At 38.5% G+C, this 17,471-nt stretch overlaps 1 protein-coding gene across 12 annotated transcripts in view; it reads right to left on the bottom strand.

Moving 5' to 3' along the window:
- DNAH8 (dynein axonemal heavy chain 8) overlaps nucleotides 1-17,471 on the bottom strand; it is a 343,702-nt gene that overhangs the window by 314,343 nt on the left and 11,888 nt on the right. For 10 of the 12 annotated variants that reach the window (XM_055263328.2, XM_063632277.1, XM_063632276.1 and 7 more), the window contains exons 4-8: nucleotides 13,797-13,881; nucleotides 9,234-9,385; nucleotides 6,607-6,796; nucleotides 5,890-6,053; nucleotides 1,972-2,148 (exon numbers count right to left, since the gene is read on the bottom strand). In XM_055263328.2, coding sequence (XP_055119303.2) covers nucleotides 1,972-2,148; nucleotides 5,890-6,053; nucleotides 6,607-6,796; nucleotides 9,234-9,385; nucleotides 13,797-13,881 — 768 coding nt within the window. Of the gene's footprint in view, nucleotides 1-1,971; nucleotides 2,149-5,889; nucleotides 6,054-6,606; nucleotides 6,797-9,233; nucleotides 9,386-10,759; nucleotides 10,876-13,796; nucleotides 13,882-17,471 lie in introns of those variants that run through there. The other 2 variants (XM_063632282.1, XM_063632283.1) reach the window with 2 other exon arrangements.

The following is a 17,471-nucleotide window of genomic DNA, read 5'->3' as shown; positions in this document are numbered from 1 at the left end:
AAAAAAATGGGAACAACCCAAATGTCCATAAACTGATCAACAAAATGTGGTATATTCATACAACAGAATATGATTCAGCCATAAAAAGGAATGACATACTGATACAGGCTACAACATGGACGAAACTTGAAAACATTATGCTAAGTGAAAGAAACCAGTAACGAAAGGCAAAGAATCTACAATTCCATTTATATAAAATGTCCAGAATAGGCAAATCTAGACAGAGGGTTGGGGGGAAGGGGAAATGTTGGAAATGGGAAGGTGAGAGCTGAAGGATATGGAGTTTCTCTTTAAGGTGATGAAAATGTTCTAAAATTGGATTGTGGTGATATTTGTACAACTATGAATACACTAAAAATATCTGAATAGTTCACTTTAAATGGATAAAATATATAGTATGTGAATTATATCTCAGACTTGCAAAAAAAGAAAGGGGAAAATTGGTCCACAAACAGGGAAATGATCAGATAAAACCTAACAGGCTGTATTAACATTTTGGGCAAGGCACAATGACTTACACCTGTAATCCCAGCACTTTGGGAGGCTGAGGTGGAAGAATCGCTTGAGCCCAGGAGTTCAAGACTAGCCTGGACAACATTTTTAAAAAATTATTTAATTAGTCAGGCATGGTGGAGTATGACAGTAGTCCCAGCTACTCAGGAGGCTGAAGTGGGAGGATGGCTTAAGCCTGGAAGGTCGAGGCTGCAGTGAGCCGTGATCGTGCCTTTGCACTCCAGCCTGGGTGACAGAGTTAGATTCTGTCTAAAAAGAAAAAAAAAAAAAAAACATGTACCCTAAAACTTAAAGTATAATAATAATAATAAATAAAAAACAAAGAAAAAGAAAAAAAAACACAACAACAACATTTTTTTGGAAACCACACCGCTCAAGCTCGATCTAACAGGCATAACTCTCCAAGATATACTATCAGGGGTGGGGAAGGGAAGTTGAAAAATATTATGCTATGACATTTATTTAATTTAAAAGTTAGAAACACAAAACTAAACTATGTCATTTGTGCGTAGTAAACTCACACATAAATACCACAAGAAGTTTGAGGAAAAAAACAAAATAGAAAAGTGTGGTTGTCTTTCTGTGCTTACTATTCAGGACACAGAGTTGTGGGTGGTGGGGCTAAGGGCATGTGATTAAGAGAGACTTGTTTTATTCGTACCGCTTAAATCTTTTACCAAAAAAGTATTAGTTTATTTTTCTGTGCAAAGAAAGAAATACATTTAAAGAAAGAAAGAAAAGGAAGCCAGGCGCGGTTGCTCACTCCTGTAATCCCAGCACTTTGGGAGACTGAGGTGGGCGGATCGCTTGAGCTCAGGAGTTTGAGAGCACCCAGAGCAACTTGGTGAAACCCCATCTCTACAACAAATACAAAAATTAGCCGGGCGCGGTGGCGGCGCATGCCTGTTAGTCCCAGCTACTCAGGAGGCTGAGGCAAGATAATCGCTTGAGCCTGGGAGGTGGAGGCTGCAGTGAGCCGTGAACACACCATTGCACCCCACCCGAGTGACAGAATGAGACCTTGTTTCAAAAAGAAAGAAAAGAAAAGGATCTAGCATCAAGCCAAACTGTAAATAAAGATGACCTCTAGGAAAGGAGGTAGAATCGTGGGGATGAGATGTATTTTACTTTTGACTCTATATGCAGTTGTTTACCTCAATGAGCCTATATTGATTTCTTCATTGATTTATAATTTCAAAAACAATTTAAAAATAAAAGATGATCACTTTCCTAGAAATCACTCCATAGCACAGAGTCAAAATTGGTCTGTGAAATCCCGAGAAATAAATCTTCATTTCCTCTTCTGGAAATAATTGTGATATATGTAAAAGCCTTACTCAAAGGCTAACACTTCTAAACACGATTCCCCAGTATATTATACTAACGAGTAGTTCAATAGGATAATTTTCTAGTTGCTTGTTCTGAAGTATACCAAACTTTAAATAAAAAGGCTTTTACCTTTAGCAGTTTGGAGTGTGCAACATTTAGAACATTTATGACAGCCTTACAACTTGGCCCTTTAATCTGCTCAATGATATAGTTGAACTTGGCTGACATGCGTTTCCAGTGTTCCAATTCAGTGAGTGGACCTGAATCATCAGCTTCTTTTCTCATCTGCTCACTCTCAATAAGTACCTGCAATCAAAAAAAATTTATAAAATATAGAAATGTTACACTCTTCCTTGTTAAAATCTGATTGCATCTTTTTGAAGGCAGCTAAAAGTATAAATAATGTTCAATACCAAATAATGTTTAAAAACTCTTAGTAAATGAAGACTAGAGGAGAACTTCTTCAATACGATAGATACTATCTACTAAAATGCTCCAGCAAACGTAATATTTAAAGGTGACAGTTTCTCTTATTTATTTTGGGTTTTTTTTTTTTGGTGGTGGGGAGGTAGTTTTTTGGTTTTGGGGTTTTTTTGTTTGTATGTTTGTTTTGAGGCAGGGTCTCACTCTGTTGCCTACGCTAGAGTGCAGTGGCACAATCGCAGCACGCTACAGCCTCAACCTCCTGGGCTGAAGCAATCCTCCCGCCTCTTCCTACTCAGTAGCTAGGACTACGGGCAAGTGCTACCACAGACAGCTAATTTTTAATTTTTTGTAGAGATAGCATGTCACTATATTGCCCAGGCTGGTCTCAAACTTCTGGGCTCAAGTGATCCTCCTGCCTCAGTTTCCCAAAGTGTTGGGAATATAGGCATGAGTAACCATACCTGGTCAAAGGTGACATTTTAGAAAATATCACTTTAAAACCAAGGACATGACAAGTTTGCCACAATCACCACCCACTTCTATTCCACCTGGTAATAGATATCCCAGAACAAGATAACTAAAGAAACAGAAGGCATAAGAATTGGAAATAAAAAACCAAAAATGGTATAATCACAGATGATATAGTTTGCTACATTTTTAAACTAGCATATCTAAGGTTGGGAGCAGTGGATCCCACCTGTAATTTCAGCACTTTGGAAGGCTGAGGTGGAGGATTGCGTGAGCCCAGGAGTTCAAGACCAGCCTGGGCAACAAGGCAAGAACCCTTCTCCACAGAAATTTTTTAAATTAGTCGGATGTGGTGGTGCATGCCTGTAGTCCCAGCTACTCAGGAGGCTGAGGCGGGAGGATCACTTAAGCCCAGAAGTTGGAGGCTGCAGCGAGCTATGATCATGCCACTGCACTCCAGCTTGGGTGACAGAATGAGACCCTGCCTCAAAAAAAAAAAAAAAAAAAAAAGGAAAAAAAACAAAAAGACTAAAGACAAACTTTTTACAATTAATAAACGTGAGCAATTCAGTAAAGTTGCTAGATCTATACATAAAAATTAGTATCACTTCTTTACAAGCTATCTTGCAGTCTGAAAATTTAATTTCCAAAAAGATACAATTTACAACAGCAAAGAAAAACAGTGATAAGATAACTAGAAATTAATCTAATGAAACACATGCAAAACCCTTTTGGAGAGAATTTTAAAACTTATTTTACACACACAAAAGACCTACCTAAATGGGGAGGTATATCATGTTCATGGATGGAAAATTCAATTATACAAAGATGGCAGTTTTCTCTAAATTCATGTACACATTCAATGAAATTCTAATCAAAATCTCAATAGAGTTTTTCATGATACTTTAAAAATTAGTCTTAAAATTAATTTTGAAAAACAATTAGTCTGAAATGGTCAATGTAATTTTGAGGAAAAACAGAGAAAAGACTTGGTGTGCCAAATGTTGGTTTAGTAAAACGCTACAGAATTAAAGCAGCATACCATAGTATAAAAAAGTAAATAAATAGACCAGCGAGATAAACAAAAGGGTCTAACAACTTTATATATGACAGAGGTTATATTACAAATATGTTAGGAAAAAAATGGACTATTAAACAATTTAACAGATAATCTTAAATTGAGACATTGGCTAACTATAGGTACATGAAAAACACAAAATTAGATTTCTGCCTCACATCATACACACACGCACAATTCCAGATGGATTAAACACCTAAATGTTAAAAATAAAATGGTAACATTTCTAAAAGAAAATGTAGGAGACAGGGTAAAACTAGAAAGAAAAACATGGAATTGAAAAGCATAATTATCAAGATAATAGTTACCACTAGGGGGAAGAAAAGCTGTTTAAAACTGGGAAGAGAAATGCAAGGACATTTTAAGGCGCTGGTAATGGTCTATGTTTTTTCTTTTCTTTCTTTCTTTATTTTGAGGCAGGGTCTCACTGTGTTGCCCAGGCTAGTCCTGAACTCCTGAGGTCAAGCGATCCTCTTGCCTTGGGCTCCCAAAGTACTGGGATTATAAGCATGAGCCACCGTGCCTAACCATGTTCTATTTCTTAATTTGTGCAAAGGTTACACAGGTGTTCATTTTACAGTTTGTTCCTTTCATCATATTCACTTTTGTGTTATATTCACTATTTAAAATAAATAAAGAATTTAAGAGAATGTCTTTGTAACACTGGAGTAGGAAAGCGTTTAATAAGTAAAATACAAAAAGCACAGAGTTTATAGTCACTGGGGATAGCTAGGTTGAGGCTGGATTAATATTTGTAATTAATATGTTTATCTACATTAAAAACTTAAATTTCCACATGACTAAAGGCACTATACCAAATGAAACATGATACAATGGGGACCAACACAGGATTAATATCTGGAAAATATTATTTAACCTCCAAAAATGTAGTAAGATAACACCAAGCCATCCAAACAAATAAAGGGATGATACGGGCAAATGATATGAACAGGCAATGATATGGGTAAATGATACAGGTAAATGATATAAACAAGCAATTCAACACAGAGGAAACCAAAACAGCCATTAAATATGCTCAACCTCAATAGTATTTAGGGTAATACCAAGTAAACCAAGATATCATTCTACACTCAACATATTGGCAACAATTAAAAATCTGACAATTCCAAGTGTAACCAAAGATTTTTTTAAAAAAACAGGAAGTCTTGGCTGGGCACAGTGGCTGCAAGAGTTATCCAGTAGGCAATTACCCATTTCAATAACCTAGTCGGACACCTGGAAGCAAATGCTGTGGCCAGCACTCTAAATCCTAGGGGGGTCCTCCAATTTTTGCCACTCTAACTGCACAGCCTTCCTCCTTAACATAGTTCTAGAAAGGTAAAACTGGAAATGCTTTTCTGTACCTCCTGCCTGGTCAAGATTTTTTCCCCTTGATCCTCACATAACTGAAGATTTTCTTGTTTAGTTCTGCTGTCTTGTGCTGATGAACTAGAGATCTGGGGGGCGGTTCCTAGAGTCCTCTTTCTGTTTAGGGCAATTATGTAATAGCCGATTTTCTTTCACAGTGTTTATAGTGTAAGTTGGAGCCTCTCATAATTTTGACATATGTTGTATTCCTATCATTACTTTTCTTACTGCCAAAAAATTTGACCGTAGAGCTGCGGGCTTGCCACTGTGATGCTGATGTGAAACAGCCTAGTCTGAACTTCTTTGACAGCACAGACAACTCCATTGATTGACCAAGAGGTACTTATTTAGCGTCTAGCACTCTGGCTCTTCACTGTGTCCTTTCCCTCTCTCTTTTATGGAGAGTATCAACAATTTAAACATTATTGGAGATAAATGTTGGCTATTCCTGATTCTTCATTCTTTCATTCTCAACCCATATTGTTATGGTTTCTTCCTTGAAGTGAGAAATATCTTAAAATTGATTCTAAATGGTCCACAAAGAAGAATGATTTTGCTCTAGAGCCAAAAATTGGCTGAGTTTCAAACCAGATTCTGGAAGAAAGTCAAAGGAGATGCCTCTTCCCTTTACTGTTAGAGACAAAATACAATGGCTAGGATGCACATACAAACGACTAGTCCAGATGCAATTGTTTGAGTCAATTCACCTGTTCGATCTGTTTGTACCATACCATCAGCACCTCCTCTAGCTGATGAACAGTGTCTGAGTTGCTGGCTGCAGCAGTTACTTCTTCAAAGGTGTGCAGTTTGGAAAAATTAACATTGTCTATTGTCTTTAACTTCACTGTTCCCTCAATACTTATTCTAATACCTAAAAAGGAAAAAAAATGACATTTAATACTAATTTATATATTAAATATTTTAAATATAATAAAAATATTAAATAATATTTAATATTAGGAAGTATTTAATGTCAATGTGTTAAAAGTCAATGTGTACTTTTAAGCTCTAATTACTGAAATGTTAAAGATCTAATACTTTACAGAAATATAATTCTAATTAATCATTAGATTATGACTTCATAATTTACTGACAAAATTTTACATTGTAACAATATGAAAAAATAAAAGTATAGATTTTGAAGAGTTCATAATAAAGTATATATTTTAATATGGTGAAAATTTTCATTAATATTATAGAAAGAGATTCCTCCTGTTATAACGTAAAATTAAAAAGAAAATATATCTTACTCCACCAAAGATCCTCAAAAATGAGTTCTAATGATTTCATTTCTTACCTCTAAGTCTCATAATTACTTTGATTAACATCTTTTAAGATAGAAACTTTTTCTCTAATGTTTGTGAAATATCTTAGTTAATTTGCTTCTTTTTTGCAATTTGCTAAACATTAAATTTTATACTTACCACCTAAAAATGAAAGATATCTGTTGATGGTTTCAGTGAAAATATGTTTTTCAGATTCTCCTTGCTTGGACTGGTTTAAAGCACCCCAGTTGTTTGTTGCAAGAACAGCTGGTAGAAATGTATTTGCCAACATATCCCTAATTCCATTTAAGAGTCCTTTCGACGCATCCAGAACAGTAAATAGCGCTTCCTGAAAGGGTGGAGTTTAAATGTTATTTAACATGCCAATCCCACTAAAGAACTGAAAAATCATAACCTGTTTTATATTGCAATAAACACAGACAACTAATACATTTTATAAACTATTAGAGAATCTTAAGTGGTTATGAACCTTAGAGTTCTAAAGTTAACAAACTTATATTCTGCCCCCAATTTAATTATTCCCATATTTGCTCATCAAAGTGATGTTTTATTTGAGGCTTTAATTTCTGCATAGGAAAGGAACAATAGCCTGCAGCCTATTCAAGGTGAGGGACATGGAACCAAACCTGTGCAAAGAAAATCCTCAGTTGAAAGTTGCCCTGTCCATGAATTTTTTTTTTTTTCTGGTGAAAAGCCCTTGCCTAGAAGTTTGGTGGAATAAATTCCTAGCCATAAGAAACCAAAAGCCCAGAAATCAAAAGCCCACCACCCATGCGTGACATTTCAATTAATACATCTTAAGTGACTTAGAAATCCTAAGCCAAAAAATTAAGATTAAAAAACTTGTCTAGGGCCACAAAAAAAAATGATTGCTGGTTTTTTAACTGTGAGTGTGCGGCAATAAAGTATAAAATTACTACTCATACAGTTTAGTGTCGTCTTGATTTGTGTTAACGTATCAGTAGTTTTTCCCACCATTGCTTCTGCACCATCAGTCAAATGTCAACATTGGTGAAAAGGGCAACTAGCATCTTAGTATTCTGATGAAAATGGGTTTGACTTTAAGAACCACTGTTACACTACATGGCTCATCTGTGATTACATTTACTTAGTTATAATGATGTAAACAAATATTTAATTAAGTTAACTGGAATATAACTATGTTGGAAGAATAGAGGGATGGAGAAACAAGGGTCAGAAGGCAGAAAAAGAGCTAAATTATCACCTTCCAGAGAGAAAAGTCCACAGAAAATGTCCTTTTTTTTTTTTCTCTCACTCTGTAGCCCAAGCTGAAGTGCAGTGATATGATCTCAGCTCACTGCAACCTCTGCCTCGGGGGCTCAAGCAATTCTCATCTCTCAGCCTCCCAAGTAGCTGGGACCCCAGGAGTGCACAACCACACCCAGCTGATTTTTTGTATTTTAGTAGAGACAGGGTTTCACTCTGTTGCCCACGGTGGTCTCGAACTCCTGAGCTCAGGCAATCTGCCTGCCTCAGCCTCCCAAAGTGCCAGGAGTACAGGGTAAGCCACTGCGACTGGCCACAGATAATGTCTAAATTGACAAAAGGAGCAATCAGAGCATATTATTTAGAGATATACAGGTAAATAAAAGAATCCATTAAAAGAGTTTAATAGTTGCTTCTGGAGAATAGCATAGAAGTCAGTTTTTCAGTTATGAAAGACTTATACTATTTCATAAAAGGACTTTTTCTCACTTTATATGCACATATAACTGAGCTAAAACAAAAGCTAAATTATAAAAATGAATGGATGAAATCATGGATAAGTTGAAGAAAGAATTAATGAAATGGAAGGCAGATTGAGGAAACATCCATACATAGAGGCATTGTGGTGAAACTACAGGACTTTGAAGACAGAGCAAAAGCAAACAGAAAGAAAAAAAGACAGATTACCTATGAATTACACTTACAGGAGTGCTCTCATCATCCACAAGAAATACCATGAAATATTAACAAGGGGTCAGGGAAAAATAACTGCCAACCTAAAATCTTAAACCAAGCTAAACAAGCTCTCTTCAAGCAATCTTTTATCATAACAGAAAAGGAACAAGATTAGACTTCAGTTCCCTTTCCCATTGTAAAAGGTATTAAGACTCTCTAAGAATAACAAAAAGAACTAATATTTGTCGAGAGCCTACTGTATGTCAGGCAATATAATAAGAATTTATTTATATTATCATTTAGTGTCACTACAATCCTGCCAGGTGTGTATTATTATTCCCAATTTAAGAATGTAGAGACCTAAATCTCAGAAAGGATGAGCAACTTTCCAGAGGACACATTTAAGTGATTAGTCAGTGGTGAAGCTAAGAGGCAAATTTCGGTCTCTCTGGCTAAAATTCTTGCTTTTCCCATTCTATCATCCTGCCTTCCCAGAACTAGTTTAGCAATGTCCACGCTCTAGGACAACTCTCCCTTCTTCTTTTAAAACTATAAAAGAGTTAAAATATTGAGTGAAGAGGAAGTTAAATAAAGTAACTAATACTTTGCATCAACAAAATTAAATGTGTTATTTGCACACCATCAAGAAATGAAATTTTCATGAAATCAAAAGCAGTATCTAAGTGTCAATATAACTAAGCTCTATTATAGTCAATTTCTCAGTTTCTTTAATATATGAACACATTTATTTTCTTGGAACTCAATTCAGTCCTATACTTAAAAAGGGAAAGCAAAGTGAAGCATAAGTGTGACTATGAAAATATATTCAATGTTTATGTATTTGGGGAAATTTTTAAACATACCTCTTGAATAGTTTTCACATTTATAGCAACATCATTACCGCAACGAACAAAAAATATGCACAGTCCTTTTAGTTTATCCGGGGCTGCATTGTCTATATACAATTTCATCATTTTTGCCCCTTTAGTTGCTCCAGGAATAGTTCGACCACATTCTGAAAACAAAAGTCAAGAACTTAGCATATAATCACATAACTAATCAAATGAGATAAGTTACTGTGGCTCTTACACTATTGTTTCCTGTTTTACTTTATCGTAAGAAGTTTTCAATACGGTCATAGAATAATTTTTTTGGGGGGGTATCTACTAGAAGATGTCAATAATTGCATCTTTTTTTTTTTTTTTTTGAGACAGAGTCTTGCTCTGTTGCCCAGGGTGGAGTGCAGTAGTGCAATCTCAGCTCACTACAACCTCCACCTCCCTTCAAGCCATTCTCCTGCCTCAGCCTCCCAAGTAGCTGGGACTACATGTGTGTGCCACCACATCCAGCCAATTTTTGTATTTATTTTTTTCTTAGAGATGGGGTTTCACTGTTGGCCAGGCTGGTCTCAAACTCCTGACCTCAGGTGATCTGCCCACCTCGGCCTCCCAAAGTGCTGGGATTACAGGTGTGAGCCACCGTGCCTGGCCAATAATTGCATCTTTTTTTTTTTTTTTTAGACAGAGTCTCACTCTGTCTCCCAGGCTGCAGTGCTGTGGCACAATCTCAGTTCACTGCAACCTCCACCTCCCGGGTTCAAGTGATTCTCGTGCCTCAGCCTCCCAAGCAGCTGGGATTATAGGCACGTGCCATCATGCCTGGCTAATTTTTGTAGTTTTAGTAGAGACAGGGTTTTACCATGTTGGCCAGGCTAGTCTCAAATTCCTGACTTTAAGTGATCTGCCCAGCTCAGCCTCTCAGTGCTGGGATTACAGGCATGAGCCACCGTGCCCAGCTAATAATTGCATCTTAAATTGCAGCCTCCTCTGGGTACCTTTCCCTGAACTCTGTACTTCTGTTCCTTTTGGCCTGGCCTCAGGGCCTTATACAAGCTGTTCTCCTATCCCATCCCCAACCTTTTACCTACAAATTCCTACTCATCTTTCAGATCTCAGCTGAAATGCCACCATCTCAGGAAGCCTTCACTGACTCCCCCAAGAAGATCCAGTTCCTGTACTAAATACACTCATTGTATCCACCTTCTATTAAATCCTTCCTTGAACTAATTTCAATGAAAATTAAACATTTAATTATCAATCTTTTTTAATTAGAAGAATTATTAAAAATATGAGAATTATGTTAGTTGGTCACAATATTAATTTGCAAAAATCAACAGCCTTCTATTTGCAGCAATAGCCAATTTAAAATGTAATAAAAGAAATAGAAAATTGGCCAGGTGCAGCGTCTCACACCTATAATCCCAGGACGTTGGGAGGCCAAGGCAGGAGGATTGCTTGAACGTAGGAGTTTGAGACCAACCTGGGCAACACAGTAAGACCTTGTCAATACAAATAATTTTAAAACATTAGCCAGGTGTAATGGCATGTACCTGTAGTCCCAACTACTCGGGAGGTTGAGGCGGGAGAATCACTTGAGCCTGGGAGGTCAAGAGTGCAATAAGCCATGATCATGCCACTGCACTCCAGTCTGGGCAACCTAGTGAGACCCCATCGCAAAAAAACAAAAAAGGAAAGAAAGAAATAGAAAATCCACATCACAAAGCCACAGAAATGTTTTGTCTGCCCAGTCTTTCTTTTTGAGGGGTTGGGAGATTCCTCCTGCCCTGTGATTCTGGAGGACACCAGTGCCAGGGCTCTGTAGAGGTGGGCATGTAAGAACTAGACTAATTAGACTTTGCAAGAATATAAACCTTGAATGAATACACATAAAGAAAAAAAGGGATTTGAGAGGTGAAGTCTACTGATGAATCCTAAAGAAACTGCCCTGAAATCTGTGGAAATGCTCTATTCTTATTCTTCCCGAGACCTGATTGTTCAACTAGTTCTAAATTTTGTTATCCATCTTCTGCCTCCCAAAACACTGTTTTCTGCTCATATAAGCCAGACCTATTTCTGTTGCTTGCAGCCAAAGAACCCTGATACATGGTATGTAGCAATATAAGAGCCCAAATGCCCATTCATCGAGGCTCCACAGGGATTTACTACCCTCCCCTTTTTCTTTGCTAAGAGAACCTGACTTTGTCCCATTGTGTACATCCCTAGAAAGAAAACCGCTCTCTCAGCCTCCCTGGCCCCCAGGATAGCCATGTGACACAGTTCTGGCTGATAAGACATAAGACAAGCTTAAGTTTTCCTGATGAAGAGGAGAGACGTGACCATCAATAGGAAATGTTTTCTAAAAATCATAATGCAGCTGTAGGATGGAATGTTACACTATAACGAATTTTTTGAATGAGGTAAATCTTTATGTAATGACATAGAACAGTGTCTAGGCTACCCTGTCAAATGCAAACACCAAGTCAAGAACAAAATGTATTATATAACCACATTTTTAACTGATAATAAGCATTTACATGTTAACACATGCATATAAGAAAGAAACGTAGGCTGGGTGTGGTGGCTCACGCCTATAATCTCAGCAGTTTGGGAGGCCGAGGCAGGTGGATCAGGAGTTCAAGACCAGCCTGGCCAGCATGGCGAAACCCCCTCTCTACTAAAAATACAAAACATTAGCTGGGCACAGTGGTGTGCGCCTGTTAATCCCAGCTACTCAGGAGGCTGAAGCAGGAAAATCACTTGAACCCAGGAGGCAGAGGCTGCAGTAAGCCAAGATCGCACCATTGCACTCTAGCCTGGGTGACAGAGTGAGACTCTGCTTCAACAACAACAACAACAACAACAAAGAAATGTCGATGAATATTTACCAAACTGATAAATGTACTTTTGTAAGTAGCAAAAATAATGATTAAAAATATGTGTACCCTTTGCTCTGGCAATTTCCCTTCTGAGAATTTCTTCTAAAATTTAATCCTAATCCACATAGATTTGTACTCAGTAATATTCACTGAGGCATTGTTTCAGGGAGCAAAAAGTTGTAAACAAGCTAAATTCTACTGATAGATCAGTTTGGAAAATTACAGTTATGTCAGCCTAATGAAATAAAATGCAAATGTTAACATTTTAATTGGATAAATGTATTTATTGGCATAAAGAAGACAATATTATCAAAATTAAATAGCCACTATAGAATAATATGTAGAATTGGATCCCATTTTTGTAAAATATGTATATCAACCAGCTATAGAGAAATATTCATTAAGGAGTTAACAGTGCTTTCTCCAACTGAGTGGGACTGTATTTTGCTTCTAATTATAGATATTTTATCTTTCTATAATTTTCAGCTATTGTTTTAATTTTTAACAAGTTATAAAAATATAGACCACACAATAATCCTCCTCCAATAAGAACCGTTAGAGACAGAAAATCCACAAAGCCGACCTAGTCACTAATTGCAGGTTTACATATTTTGTCGAAGAAACAAGACTTACATATTAAACAATTAGAGGAAGGCAGAAGAACACAATCAAGTACTATATTTACATGGATACAGTAAATGAGACAGAGGTCTGGAGAATAGTGATGGCTGTGGGTTGGAACACCCTGGGAAGGGCTCTGCTGGTTGTGTTCTGAAGGAGCCGGGTAGGGTATGCTGAGTGGAGAGAAGAATGGCAATCTGAAAAAGCCAGGTGAGCAGAGAAAAGGAAAAGAAATAACTCTAGTATGCAGAAAACAGTGAAGAGGGGCTTAAAGGGAGCAGCAAATTCACATCTGGAAGAGTAGGAGATCAGACTAGACAAGTACTGTGTGTCCAGATGACACTGGGCCTTGAATAAATGAGATGTAGACCCAATCCAATAAATAGCAGAACAATAAAAGATATACTTGGCAGGAATAAGCAGTACGAATTTCAGAGGCAGAATCTGATTACAGAGATACTGGTTTTCAATCTGGAACACCAGGGAAGGCCTAGCCCAAGGCAGCAGAGGAACCAAGTGAGAAAGAAGCAACAGGACGGATGTGTTGAAGGTAAATCCACAGGACTCTGATGATGAGTAGTCTCAGAGAAAAAGGGTAACCCACATATCTAGTTATTAAAACAAAGTTTTAACAAGCTGGTACCATGTTAATTAGTTCAGGCATAATATGCACAGTAGGGAAAACCAGCTATTCCAAGTGACAGCTGCAGCAGGCACAAGATGCTGAGACAGGACCGCAGGGGGCAGCTGCGGGGCTCTGCAGTGGTTTCACCACCACTCCTAATCATCTGGACAAAATGGCTCCACCTGTTTCGGGGAAATGCAATTAAATTCTAATGAAAATGTGTATTCCCAGCAGAGGCCAACGATTTCTACAAGGATGTTTTCTCCTGAAGACATTATAGCAAGGCCCGAAATATGTATTTGGGCTGAGAATGTATTGTTCTTAAGACACTATATTTCTTATACATAAACTTCTGGTAACATTTTCTTTATAAATAAAGGATTATCTAAGTATAAGAGAAAAAATATGCTGCACTCTAACGTGCATGATCTAATTACTGGCACATTGCCCTCATAAAATTCTTACCAATACCAGGTACATCTCCTTCTTGGTACAAAAATTTCAGCGTCTTACAACCATCTTTCACAAAAAAATTAGTAAATGCTTCCAGCTGTTAAATAAAAGAGAAAATGATAATAAATCAAACGACTAAGGAAAAATTCTTAGTATTTTGCAGATGAAGAAGATGAAGCTCAAAGAGTTTATTCAAAGGTACATAAAGGCAAGCTTAGAACCCAAACTAATTTAACTCCAAAATTACTGTGCAATATAATATACGTTGAATTATATTTCTGAACCTACCTTAATAACCTACATATATAGTTTTGGGCAGCCACTTACCTGCCCCTGCCCTACAGAATCATATAGGGGTAAATAGGTGAATCCAACTTGAGGTAAATATTTTAATTAATAAAAGAGGTATTATTAAGATAAACTATTCTTAAAAGCTCACTTGGGGAACAGAAAACTTGCTTATTGACTAACTGTGTTGTTGACCAATTATTTGAGCAATTATGTTTTTAGCTATTGTAATTTGACCCATACTGTAGCAAAACTAAAGTAAAAACAAATTATTATACTGAGATTCTTCCATATTTATGCGCGTGAAGTTTTTATTCAATTACTTAGGAGTCAGTGTAATATCTTAGTAAATAGAAAACTAAATAGATAACATAAACAAAAGCCCTGAAACATCCTATGGGAAATACAAAGTCATATACCCATTCACCTAATCCCACTGATTCCCATTCAGAAGGCTTTCTCTTGGGTAGTGAGAGCTTGTTTGTTTGTTTGTTTGTTTGTTTGTTTGTTTTGAGACAGAGTTTCACTCTGTCACCCAGGCTGGAGTGCAGTAGCGCGATCTCGGCTCACTGCAATCTCTACCTCCCAGGTTCAAGAGATTCTCCAGCAACAGTCTCCCCAGTAGCTGGGATTACAGGCTTCTGCCACCACACCCAGCTAATTTTTGTATTTTTAGTAAAGATGGGGTTTCGCCATGTTGGCCAGGCTGGTCTTAAACTCCTGACCTCAAGTGATGCTCCTGCCTTGGCCTCCCAAAATGCTGGGATTACAGGTGTGAGCCACCGCACCTGGCTATGAGTATCTCTTAATTTACTGACTGCCTAGGGGAAGTATCCCAAGTGTAGCAAAGCCACTCCTCCTAGGACAGTGTTCTCAAACGTTAGTGTGCATCAGAGAATCACACAGAGGACTTTTTAAAAACACAAAATGATTTGCATTCCTATCAAGTTCTAGGTGATGTTGATGCAACTGGTCCTGGTACCACATTTGAGAACCACCACCCTGGGAGATAAAGCAGAGCCACCGAGATGTGCGTAACTCTAGCCCTTAGTTCTCTACTCTTCCACCTCCCGTATATACTTGGGTCTCACATAACTACCACCTAAAAGGGACAAAAGCTGTCTACATAGTTCTTGCACAGCTCCATCAATACTTTCTTCCTGACCCTTTAGCTTTGAAAGCTTACAAATTCTCAAAAGTAGTGCACATGACTGGGATAAAAAGATATCAAAATATCAAATGCAATGAATCCTTGCATTTTAGATACATTGTACTCATGAGACTAGCAAAGTAAATGTGAGATCATGGGCCAAAATCATGACTGTGAATTAAAAATTCACTTATATTACATAACATTTTACCAACAGTTCATCTGAGTATCACCTAGGTAAAGTGGCATTATTATACCCTTCTTGCAGAAGAGAAAATTAAGGTAAAAAGACTTTAAGTAGGCCAGGCTCGGTGGCTCACCCCTGTAATCCCAGCACTTTGAGAGGCCCAACTGGGCAGATTGCTTGAGCCCAAGAGTTCAAGACCAGCCTGAGAAACACGGTGAAATTTCCTCTCTATAAAAATACCAAAAAAATTAGCTGGGCATAGAGGTATGTGCCAATGGTCCCAGCTACTTGGGAGGCTAAAGTCAGAGGATGGCCTGAGTCTGGGAGGTTGAGGCTGCAGTGAGCTGTAATCACACCACTTCACTCTAGCTGGGGCAACACAGCGACAGTCTGTCTCAAAAGAAAAAAAAAATTAAGTGAAGGACCCAAAACACGCACAGCACAGAACCTGGGATTGGACCTCAGCCTTGGGTGTCCAAATCTGTGCTCCTTCCACGTACCACAACCCTGCCACCCAGTCACTGGAAAACATTGCCGGTAAGCCAGAAAAGAGACTATCTTGAGCACTGCTGAATGAAGGGGGCAGGAAAGTGGGAAGGGGTAAAAGTGCCAATGTTGCAGAAACATCTGCATTGGTCAAGGTCCTAGCAAGAAAAGGAGTCACACCCAAAGGGGTGTTTGAAAAAACTTTATAAATAAAAAGGCTATTTTATTTATACAATAAAAGACTATTTCTAGAGGCCAGAGGAGGATTAAGAGAAGCTGTGGCACTAGCAGCAACAATGGGACTAGCAACAAAGGAAAACCGAGATCCCCCAAGGCCTAAAGAGTTGAGAGCTACAGGAAATAGAATGACTAGGGCCAGGTTGAGAACTGGAAATGCAGGCTGCTCAGGGAGCTATAACTATGGGAGCAGAGAACCACAGTCAGGAACAGGGCCAAGTGGGGAGCTTCTCTCCCCTTCTGCCCTCCCATTTCCTGCTGTGCCTCCCAGTGGCTGAACCAAGTGTAAACCAGAGAGCAAGGGAGCCCAGGTGATAGATTCCATAGAGTTCAGCTTTCTATGTCACAGAGCAAGGCAGAGACAAAGGGAGAATGGATCCAGAGGCATCCTCTGTTGCCCACTTTTTTGTGGTGCCTTTACTGACCTGCTTTCATCCTGGATTGCATGCCAGGCTTCACATTAAAAGAACACTTTTCCAGGCCCAGCACGGTGGCCCACACCTGTAATCCCAGCCCTTTGGGAAGTCAAGGCTGGTGCATCACTTGAGGTCAGGAGTTCAAGACCAGCCTGGCCAAGATGGTGAAACCCCATCTCTACTAAAAATACAAAAATTAGCCGGGCATGGTAGCACGCACCCATAGTCCCAGCTACTCAGGAGGCTGAGGCAGGAGAATTGCTCGAGCCTGGGAGGTGGAGGTTACAGTGAGCTGAGATCGCACCATTGCATTCCAGGCTGGGTAACAGAGGGAGACTCCGCCTCAAAAATAAAGTAAAATAAAATAAAGAATACTTTTCCATATACCCCCAATTTCCTAAACCGCACCACATCAAATCATGCCACCCCTTGTTCCTTGTTCCATCTCCTTACTCACCTGGTCACCAACCTTGATCCAACCTATCATATGCCCTTGCCTTTTCCCCTCAACCAAATAAGCATTCTAATCTTTCAGATTTTGACACTGGTTTCCCTACTGGGTACACGATTTTCCCTCCACCATGGCTTTGCACACTCACAAGCAACTCTTAAGGAAATACCTTTTGCAGCTTGATTCTTCCTTAATGCCTACATTTCCCATTCCTTGCAGCCTAAGCAGTGTCTGTCCTGGACCATAATGGCCTTAAAGGTAGAATCTAACCACATGGACCCAAAGTCTGAGACATACCCCAGGAATAGCAAATAGAAGGGTTTGTAGGCACATAGCACTTCTACTTCCTGACTAGCATGCTAGCCAGTAAGAATTCCTCCAAACAGAGAATACCAACCCAGAAATCCAGATGGCAAATACTTAAAGTTGGACTACCAGTTCTGCAGGTGCCCACCTCCCCCCCTCCACCTTA

This window comes from Symphalangus syndactylus, chromosome 23 (genome assembly GCF_028878055.3).
Source record: "Symphalangus syndactylus isolate Jambi chromosome 23, NHGRI_mSymSyn1-v2.1_pri, whole genome shotgun sequence".
Taxonomy (NCBI): Eukaryota; Metazoa; Chordata; class Mammalia; order Primates; family Hylobatidae; genus Symphalangus; species Symphalangus syndactylus.
This window is presented reverse-complemented; position numbering and strand designations above follow the sequence as displayed.